The sequence below is a fragment of the Rhea americana genome, unplaced genomic scaffold (assembly GCF_003343005.1).
Source record: "Rhea americana isolate MKP2758 unplaced genomic scaffold, rheAme1 scaffold_435, whole genome shotgun sequence".
Lineage (NCBI taxonomy): Eukaryota > Metazoa > Chordata > Aves > Rheiformes > Rheidae > Rhea > Rhea americana.
In genome coordinates, this window is record NW_028186574.1 from 163,278 (window position 1) to 173,882 (window position 10,605).

Here is a 10,605-nt window from a genome sequence, read left to right on the forward strand (position 1 = left end):
TTTTTTTTTAGTTAATTTATTTTTTTTAAGTTGCAAAAAATATAGTCGCTGCCGTGTTTTTCAGCTTTTGCCTTCAGCGGTGGGGGTTTCTTCTTGCTTTATTTTTTTTTTTTTAATTTCGCTGCCGGCGCCGCAGAAGTGACCTGTTGCTTTCTGCCTTCCAGGAGAAGGGCCTGCGGGGCTGCTCTTCCAAGCGGGGAGAAGGGAAAAAGGGGGGGGAAATGATGATAATAATACTAATAAAAAGCAAGGATTGAAATGGAAGAAGAAGCGCTCRGGTGCGAAAGCGCCCGCGAGCACTCGCTGCAATGTCACGGAGTCGCAGAGCCCAGTTTTGTCCCCAAAATAGCACCGGAGCCAAAGCCATGGGGTGAGGGGACGCGTTCGTTAGTGCTAATTTGCTCCGGGGGGTAACGGGGCGCCTGCGGGACGGGGGGGGCTCTGGGCACCTCTTGGTTGGCGCGAGAAATCTCGGCGGGTCCCCGGCTCGGCGGGGGGCGAAGGTGCCTGTTCGGCCGCTTGCCGCCTTCTCGTGTGGGACCTTTCGGGTAATTATCGTGGTTCTATCAAAGAGATTTCCATAATTAGCATCCTTGTCACCGGATGACCAGCGTTCGGGGGACGCGGAGTCTAGAAGAGCCTTAATTAGGGGCCCAGAGCGGCCTGGTGGGAAAGGCCGGCTGCGGGGGTGGACTGGCTCGAGCTCGGCGCTGGGCTCGCCGCCGGGAGCCCGCGCCGGCCGAGAGCCGCGATTTGTCCCGGTTTTAGGTTTTGCCGAGCAGCAGGTGGCAGCCTTCGTCTGCCTGGCCCCGGGCTGCCTCATCCTCCTCCGGGTTGCTCCCGAAACGCCCGGCCGGCCGGATCCGGGCTTCGCCGTGTCTGTCCCGCTCGACCCCTGSGGACGGAGAACCTGAGTTTGGGGGCTGCTGGATGCCACCAGCCCCGTTGGGTTGCTTTCGGGTTCAACGCTTGTGCCCCGCTCCTGGTTGCAGGAGCCTTGGATACTCGACCTCCTCCACAGCCCGKCGTCCCGTCCGACCTTCCCTGATCCCATCGCCCAGTTCCTGCCCCAAATCAGGTTGGAAACGGAGCTCAGGCTTAAGCAGACTGCGTAGACCGGCCGAACCTCGTGCTGTCAGCAGCCAGCTCCTGCCTCTGGTCTCCGTTTTCCTGCTCGGAGAGGGGTCGGAAGGGCTGGTGCACCTCAACTTCTGCATGTGCAACGCCTGCAGGCTCGGGGCAACCCCGAAGGCACCTTAGATACAACCAGGAGCCAACATGAACCCGGGCGGCACTTAATTTTGGACAGGTTTCCTGCAAATAAGAAGCAATAAAGGCTTTGGATGCACCCTCCTGGGTCCTCCACACGGAGTTTCCTGCAGGAGAGACTGGGCTGGAAGCATTTTGGGTCCAAAACAGTGCAAGAGAGATCAATGGGGGAAAAAAACCGCGCACCCTGTGTGTCCACCCATCGCTGTGGTTTGCAAGTACTTCAAGGCAATGCTATACCTGTGCCTCTGACGGGGGCTAGAGCCAAGGCATAGCTGGGCAAGAAAAGACCTTCTCAGCTCAGTGGTTGGACCTGAAACATCTCATTTGGGGTGACGCCGAGTGCACGGTCTCAGTTTCAGCTGCTTTTGGCCTTTTTCCCCTGTTTTCCTTTACCGTGTTCTCTAAAAGCCGAAGGAAAGCCATTAAGAAAAAGGTGATCCGCGCCGGCCTGCCACGGGAAGCTGAAGCGGGGGCACATCAAGGGCAGGTGTCTTGGCAGCTCCAGAGCAACGCGGTTTGTCTTCCTGCCCCCTTTCCACTCCGTGCTCGTTTTGGGGCAGCAGCCCCCGGCTGCCTGCGATGCCGCAGAGCCGAGGGGGTCGCAGCCTCGTGCTCTCGTCCGACCTTCGCTGCCAGGGAGGAAGAGCGTGGTGGGAAGCGGAGGTGGGGCCRAGTCACACAGCTGGTTTGGACCCATAGATCCTGAGGGATAGGGGTGGATGCAACGTAACCCAAGCCCAAACCGCCCTCGCTCGCGCTGCGGATCTCCGTTATTGACCAACGCGTGGCTTTTCTTCCAGCGGCGCGGATGGAGCTGGAGGACACGGGCCGAGATCCCGGCTTCCCGGAGCCCGTTCCCATTGCTCCTCCGTGCACGAGTTACTGGAGCCACCGGGGTCCAACGAGAGCATCTCTCGCTCGGCGCGGGGACGCGGGACGGGCGCCCGGCRGAGCCCTTTCCCCGGCCCTCCGCGATGCYGCCGAGCTTTGCTAAACCGGCTGACGAAACCTGCTCCGCGCCGCAAATCAGGACAGTCCCCGCATGCAAATGCAGCAATTAATCCTGGGCGTGCTGGCGCAATTAGATGACAAATTGTGCCGGGGGAATCGCTCGCTTGTTTAGCCGGAGAAGCCGCGAAGCCGAGCGCGGGCGCCGGGGCGCGATCCGCGCCGGAGCCGCCTTCGCAAAGCGACGTGGCGCGTTGTTTACCCGCTGCGCTTGAAAGCACGGTTATTTTTTTTTATTTTTTTTTGCCCCGCTGCTTGACTGCTCTTAGTGGGGTTTCTGTTTGAAACGCCCAGCAAATGTTTTCTTATCTGCACGGAACAAAAGCAGCTGATAACGTTTATATCRGCGTTTGCGTTTATTTCCCCTCGGAAAGGTGCCGATTGCAGCCGCGAYGCGCTCTGATCTCCGCCGGCCGGGAGCAAAGGCTGTCGGGTTTGGCGAGCGGCCGGTCGCTTTGATAAACCGATCGCAAACGAGGGCGTCGAGAGCAGTGCGGAAAGGGCTCRTTTTCCGCAGCTCCCACGGGAAAAAGGCCGTTTCTTCGGCAAAGAAATACCGCTCCGAGCAATGCGTGTGTGTGTGTGGGGGAGAAATCCCCAGCGCTTTAAGCTGCAAGAAATCGGTCGGACGAGCAGCTTTCCTTTATTTATGGCTTTCTTCATGTATTAAAAAAAAAAAAAAGCAAATTCCGTCGGACGTTTTTCACGGTTTGTTCTCATCYGATTTATTTAGTTTGTTCCCCGGCCGCACAAGAGGGCATTATGTGAACCTGCAGCTGCACCTTGCTCGTGGGCAAAAGAGCCGCCGCTGCCTTGCCAAACGGGATTAATGTCACGGCAGCGAGAAGGGCTCGTATCCTGGAGGACACTTGCCAGCGGCTTTATTTTATTTGTTAGCGCCTCTTTGCCGGCTCGCGGCTGAGCCGAGGCCGTTCGCAGCCTCGGGCTTTGCTCCTTTGCCGGAGGGAGATTCGGAGCCGCCGGGCAGCGCCCGGGCCTCCCGCCGGACTCCTGGGCCCCCTTCCCGCGCGGCCGGTCCCCGGCGTGGAAAGGGCTGCATGGGGAAACCGAGGCACGGAGGGGCCACGGGCGTCGCTGCGGTTTGGCAGCCGGCACCGGCGAGGGTTGCGGGTCGCTTCTCGAGGGCGAATTTTTGCTGTTCTCGAGGGAAAACCGTCCCTGCCGCGGGACTGGCGCGACCCGACCCARCGCCGACGATTTGCTTTCGGCCTCTGCTTGCTCGGGGCAGCTCACGGTTGCAAATCCCCCTTCGGCTCTGGTGCGTAGCTTAAAGCCGAGCTGTTTTTCTTCCAGCAGGATCAGCGGGTCTAATTAAAGGTGTCGCCTCTTCCTACAACCTCTGCTTCAGCCTCAATCCTCAGGAGATGCCCTCAAGGGAAGGCAGCCCTTGGTGCCCTGTTTTCCCATAGCAAACGTGGCCCTGGCCATCAGCTGGCACAGGACTTGAGGGCTGAGCACCTCCTCTTTGGAGCTTTGCATCTCATTTAACCCCTTTTGCTCCTAAAATCAGATGCCTGAGTGAGTTTTCAGCCATGACTTGTTTTTTTTTTATTTTTTATTTCCTTTATTCACAATAAATAATACATTATATTACAAGGATCTCAATGCAAAAATCCAAAAAATCGTGTTCTTCCGGCAGCTGTGAACAAATAGGACTCACCAGCACAAGCTAATGCAGGAAAGAGCATCTATGAGCAACGTGGACCTGCGGCGGGGAGAAAGCGGGGGGTTTTGGTGCCTCCACCTGCCCAGAGTGGTCTTCCTTCTTTCCTGGTATCTACCACTTGTTTCCATCCCCTGGGCCACCAAATGCACAGGCGAAATTCTGGACGGTCCAGAAAACGTGCTCTCGGGCCCCTTTGAAAAACGTGCAAACTTCCCCCGTCAAAAGGCAGGGACGCGGCTGAGCCGGCGTCAAAACCCGGCGGAAAGGCTGCCCTGGGCTGAGCCTCSTGCGCCGGGCTTCGCTGCTGCAGGTAAGCTAGGAAGGTTTCTAGTGCTCTTGCYCACGGTGGGAGATTATATACACGGACGCTGCGATGCTCTGTTCATTCTGGGTCAYGGGCGGTCTTTGAGTTACAAGACTTTTTTTTTTTTTGTTTAAGAGTCTACTGATGCTGGCTTTGTTCGTTGCCTCGGTTTGTGCACACGCGAGCCTGTGCGCAAGGTTTCCTCCCCGTCTTCTGCTTTCCCGTCCACTCCTACGGGGAGGTCAGCTCCATGGACTTCTTCCTTTCCTCCCGCTGCTCTTCCCACTCCTCCTCCGACTCGTACGTGCCCTTGACGATGGCCATCCTGTCCGACATGCTCATGCAGTAGGGCACCAGGATGTAGAAGTAGAGCAGTGCCGCCAGGCAAGCCCCAAGGATGGGCCCGACCCAGAAGACCTGGAAAGCGATTTGTGGAGAGGAGAGCGATGAGAGCAGTTTTCAGGAGCTGGCACRCCAGGCTGTCCATCGCACCAACATCTCTTGCTGCTCAGCCTCTCCTGGATGTGGAGAGATGCAGCTTTCCCACAGACCGATATCCCCTCTGCCTCTGCTTTCCGAAAAAGTCAAGCAAAGAAGGGTGCAGGGATGTGGCGGGCAGGGAAAGGAAGGGCCAAGCCTGGGCTGGACAGCAGGATTTGGGTTTGCAGGCAGCACGAGGTCAACGGGAGGCCCAAGTTGGGCTTCTCCATATGCCTCACTGAGCCCAGATGATGCCCGAGCTCAGTGCACGGGGCAGGCTGGCCTCTGCCACTCTTGCACCACGGGTGCCTTCCCGCAGTGCTGCTCTGCTCCCTCCTCCCACGCCCTCCAACTCCCTTTGATCCTTTCCAGAGGCCGGAAACACCTGTGGGATTCATCACCCTCCTCCCATGCTGACGGGCTCCTTCATCAGCTCAGTGCGGGGCTAACGCTCACCCAGTGCGCGGAGCTGAACTTCCTCACGACGACCGCAGGGCCAAAGGACCGGGCTGGATTCATGGAGCAGCCAGTGAAGTAGATCTGTGGGGCGCAGAAAGGAGCTGGGGGTTAAGGTGCATCAYGTTGCCTATCGTATTTGCTTGCTCTAGGGATTTTGTGGAAGTTGGGGTTGTGGTGGYTGGAAGTTGCTCTGCCCTTGGCACCATTTCGCAGCTCCCTCCAGGAACTGCTGGGCTGGAATATTTGGGAAGTCCTACCCTAGCTGGTGCCTCTGCCCAGACACTCACCCCAACCARGTGGCCTAAAGCGACGGAAAGGCCAATGGAGAGCGCCGGGGAGCCCACGTTGCTGCTCCGGCGGCTGTCTGTGGACGCGAAGATGCAGCCAGCCAGCTGGAAGGTGAGGATGATCTCCACCACAAGGGCCTGGCCCGGGGTCGTGTTGTTGTTGAGCTGCAAACAGTGGAGAGGGGCAATAATTAAGTGGACATGGGGCTATGGGGCTCAGTGTCACCCTGGCTTCCTGCAAAGGGTGGCCCAAGTCCTCCCACCCAGCTGGACCAGGAGCTCCAGTGCTTGTGCTGGCCGCTGCTCGGGCCCAATGGGATAGGAGTCTGCAAATCTCTTCTTCCTTTTAAGGGAAGAGGTTGTCCATTCCTTACACTCTACCCCACATATCTATCTGCTTATCTGTCTCTGTAACACTTGGTGTTTTTTCACCTGGTCACCTATTACCCCTTTCTTCCTGCAGTTCTTTCTCCCTTGGTCGTTGCAAAGCATCATATTGTCTCAGTCCTGACTCTTCTCCTATCTGCTTTGTGGAGCATCTGCCCCAAAGGCTGGGGAGCAGCTGGCAGCTCTTTGGGAGATGGGCATGGGAGGGAAGGCTGAAGATCTCCTACCACTGCGGGGTGTGTGGGGGGGAGAGGGCAGGAGATGTCCTGGGTGCCAGATGGGCTGTTGTTGTCCAAGTGCCTCTGCACTGGGGACTGTCAAGCAGACTGGACCCCAYTGGGCAAAGCAGGGGTGAGTGACCTAAACCATTGCAGCTTGCCCTGTAGCTTAAGCTGGCTGGTTTGGGACACAGCACGTGGGAATAGGATGAAGGTGGTGCAGCACCTCATCCTCGCCATCAAGCCCTCTGCAGCAGGTCTGTGCTGCTCGGAGGGGTCCCCTCCTGGCCTCAGGTGAAACAGGAGCTCCACTGTTCCCGTTTTGGGTGGTTTCTCAGTGCTGTCTCAAGGATTTGACATGTGCTGCCCAGTCCTGCGGCTTCCAGAGGGTCCCCGTTTTCTCCCACCTTTCTGCAAGAGCCGTCTCCTGCCTCTTGTCCCCTCCCTGCCCTGCTCTGTGTGCCCTCCCACGTATCACTTCGCAGACGCTCTCATTCACCTTCTTCTGCTCCTCTCCCCCTTTTCACAGCCTCTCTCTTGCCACCTCCATTTCTCCAGCGAACTGGTCCTAGTGGGCTTCTGAATCCTGAACTGGTTTTACTGGGCTCTGCTCCCTGCATCCCTCCCCCTCTCCTCCTGGCTCAGCTCCTATCCCGGCGCTAATCTCCAGGTGGAGAGGCTGTAGTCAAGAACATCTCAATGGTGCGAGTGACTCACTCAGGCCCTTAGGATAAAGGAAGCACTTATTAAAGGTGAAAAAATACCCCGTTCATTACCCCRCACAATAAAGCTGTCACGTCAATATTCTGCTGGCTACGCTGGAGTTTGCTTCTATCTAGTTCCCATCCCTCTCCTCCCGCAGGACAACGTGTTGAGACCAACCATGCTTAAAGATTCAGCTCTCCGGCTCRGATGGCACCGACTCCTTGCTCAAAAGGGAAGGAAAACCTCAAATTGGAGGTGAGCGGCAAGATGAATCATCTCCAGGTAGGAAGACTTACCGCATTGATGGCCAGGTTGCCGCGGGTATTGGCTGGCGTTACGCCGTAGAGGATGCCAGCCCCGGCGATGGCCCCCACCAGCTGGGCTATCACATAGAAGAGCGTCCGGAAGAAGGAGATCTGGTTGCCCACGAAGAAGGCGATGGTCACAGCCGGGTTGATGTGGGCGCCGCTGATGTGGCCGAATGCCTGCACGAGCGTGCCGATGGCCAGACCGAAGGCCAACGCGATCTGCAGGATGCTGGGGAGGGCGGACGGCCACTTCAGGGCCGAGCCGAGGCCGATGAAGACGAAGATGAGCGTGGCGATGAACTCCACGAAGACAGCTCGCGCAAACGCTAGGGTTAATATTTCCCTCTTCATGGTAGCAGCAGGTGGAAGGYGTCTGAGAAGAAAGTAAATCTAGTTTTCCTCTGTCTCGAGGCTCTTCTGTCTGCAACGAGTTGTAGGGCCATACCTATCTATATATGCAAGAGCAGCAGGGAGCTGTGTTACTAGGCGGTGGGTGGAGCCCAGGAATTAGCCAGTCCTCCCAAATTATCATGTGAAACTGGAAAAGTTTCCATCTGAAAATAACTTTGGAGCCTCTTGGTGAACCAGTGACTCAGATATTGGTGGCATTTCTTTCTCCTGCCCTCTGCAAACAAAGAGCCCCTATTGGGTGTCTCCGTGGTCGTTATCTAACGCGGTTGCATAACGACGCTGGGCTCCCTCCTCTGCCTTTCCCTTTTACTACCGCTCGCAGGGCGCCGAGGGTTTCGTTAGCAGCGGTGCGGCTCACGTGCCCTTCCTCGGTGTGCTTGCAGGTTGGAGGAGACCGTAGCTCTATCTGAAATGTCTCGTTTCCAGGGTCGAGCTGCAACAGCTCTGCCGGGAGCAGTGGCCCTGCAGCAGGGCTCCTGCGTTTGGCCTGGTGCATTTGATTTTAGTTGGATATTGCAATGGCAAAGTTAAAAACCTATCGTTGGTCCCAGAGTGTGCAGGCAGCTCAGCTGCGGGAAGCAAGCGGCTCTCAGGGGGCTCAAGGCCCCCGGAGCCGGGCGGTTCGGGGGGATGCTCTGCCCGAGGCAGCCCCTAAGGAGGGCCGAGCGCCGGGGAGCCAGGCTCCGACCCTCTTTGCTGCCTTTCTGCTCCGTTGCTCCTTCCAGAGCGCGATGAGCATTGCTGGGGGTTTCGCCGGCGCGTGCCGTGGCGGTCKCGGCGTGCCCCCTGCGCGTAGCCGCGGAGGCTGCATCCTTCCCCTGGCGTTTCGGGCTCTTTGCTTCTCGTTTTTTGCTTTTGGAGCTGTTGCTCAATGAGGTCAATGATTTTGCTCTTGGGAATGTCAGCATAAAGCCACRGGCTTTGCAGGGCGCGGGCCACGTTTGCACGTCCCCTTTGCCGTCCCCGTGGTGCTGCCCTCCATCCCAAATCCGTCCGGCTGCAAAGCCTTGGCTGGTGGAGAGCAGAGCAGGAAGGCTCCCAACACCGTGCAGCCAGGAGCTGCTCGGGGCAGAACAAGCTTCTGGAGACATTTAGCAATAAATTTGTGGTCCCCCTGCAGTCCTTGCAGCCTTGCACCTGCTTTTTTAAAAATTATTATTTTTTGATRGGTCGGGGTGCAGCCCTTGCTGGGCTCCTGCTTGGCTGATGGCATCTCGCTTCTCTCCAGCGCTCCCATCTGCCCACGCTGGATGCGGGCGAAGGCGGCGCCGGGGTCGCCGGGCTCCGCTGCAAAAGTGGTCGCACTCCACAAGCGAAGCGTGCAGCAGAGGCATAAAAATCATTTAAATCAATTTAAAAGTGCTAACGAGCCGCATTCCTTGCTGCCTTCTGCTGGGTAGAGGCAGACCTGCGCCTGCCCCGTGCCAATGCGGTTCAAAGCGGGAAGGGATTTCCCTCGGGAGCAAACGGGGGGGATTTCTTCCTCCAGAGCCCCAAAAGAAATGAGCCCTTTTCTTAATAGMTGCACCCAAAATCCTAAGAGTTTGGATCCCGGGAGTCTCTAGGGGCCGAGGATGTGTCACAGCACCGTTCCCRATAATTATATTCTCCTGGTTGTGCTGCTTCTGGGGAGATTGCAGAGTTAAAAAACTAGATCTGTTATCCTAGAAACACCTGGTCCGTTGGCGTGTTTTGGTGAAAGTTTTGCAATCTGGTTTTTCAAGATACCCTGGCCAGATTCCAGCCGCAGTAATTACTTGCCACTTCCCTTCAGCCCTGCCTGTGGTTTCTGCAGGAGAAAAAGCACCTTGTTCCCCTCGCTCCGAACGCTTCGCCGGCGGGCTCCCCYGCGGCAAAACCAGCCCCCGGGACGCTCGCGGGGATCCCGGGGCCCGATCGCAACCTCGGAGCGCGCCGGCTCTCTCCCCGCGGGAAAATCCTCCAGCCGGAGCCGGGGGAAGAACCGCCGAGAGCCGAAAGCAATCGGGGAAACTCGCAGGGAGCAACGAGCTGTTGCTCTAATGACAGCCCCCGTCGATGCTATTTTTTTTTCCCCCATGGATATTTCCTCGGTTTTGCTCTTTCGGGGCAAGCCTGTTGGGCTTCTCTGCTGTGTAATAGCGTTGCGCTGGCCCTTGGGCAGGGCAAGAGGAGGAAAAGGATCCTCCCGCTTCCTTCCCTGCCCCTGCGCGGGGCTGCTCGCCGCTCGCCGTCTCCGCGGGCAGCTCCGGTCTCGGGCGAGTCCGGCCCCGCGCCGCCGTCCGCGCCTCCGCCGAGCACCTTGCGGGCAGCCCGGCCGTACAAACAGGAATAATAATAGTAACAGGAGGCAACTCCTTCCCCTGGAATCTATGATTAGCTGGGATTAGGCAGCTGGAGAAAGTTGGGTTTAGGTTGTTTTTTAGGAGAAAGGGTGTTTCTTGCTGGCTCAGCTTTGGGAGTTTGTTGCAATGCATCAATGGGGAAAAAAAACCATACTGGGAATTAAAATTAGAGTGAAATATGGCAAACTTTCCCCTCCAATCAGCCCCCGGCGTAGTGCACCCAGCGTTCAACCCCCGGCTCTGGCTTTCTCAGTCTTTTTGCGACCTCTGTGCTGGTTTTTCCTTTGCACTCGGCTCCGCCAGCTGCAGCCGCAGCAGCCCGAGAGCCGACATTTAGTTCCCGGCGCCGTTTGCCGCCGCGGTCTTGCCTYGGTGATAGGAGAAGCAGCGCTTCTTCCCAACGAAGCACGATGWGTCTGTCCCCTTTGTAGCCCCACGGAGCCCTTTGGAGCGAAAAGCCCTCGASCCCGAGAGGGGACGGCGACCGGCCGCGGGAAGCGCCCGCCGCTCCTTCGCTGGCAGCTTTTCTGCACGAGCTTTTGGGGTTTTTCTTTTTGCAAAAAAAGCAAACTGGGGGAGCCCAGCCGCCGGTCTGCGGCCGGGTTCAGCCTCGCGCATGGCCCCGCTTCGCTCGCTGCCCTTCTGGCTTGCAAAGAGTGTCCCGAAGCTGCGGCCCGGCGCTCGGTGCCGCTGAGCCGGCCAAAGTGACCTCGTCACCCGCGAGTCCGTAAACAGCGATGATGCTATTGAAATGC

General features: G+C 57.7%; 1 protein-coding gene across 1 annotated transcript; it reads right to left on the reverse strand.

Annotated features, from left to right (window-relative positions):
- Nucleotides 1-4,393: 4,393 nt before the first annotated feature.
- AQP5 (aquaporin 5) lies at nucleotides 4,394-7,466 on the reverse strand. Its single transcript, XM_085315677.1, has 4 exons — nucleotides 7,104-7,466; nucleotides 5,498-5,662; nucleotides 5,208-5,291; nucleotides 4,394-4,688 (listed from the first exon to the last, which is right to left on the reverse strand). The coding sequence occupies exons 1-4, from the start codon at nucleotides 7,464-7,466 to the stop codon at nucleotides 4,503-4,505; spliced, it is 798 nt and encodes a 265-aa protein (XP_085171803.1). The 3' UTR covers nucleotides 4,394-4,502.
- Nucleotides 7,467-10,605: the final 3,139 nt, after the last annotated feature.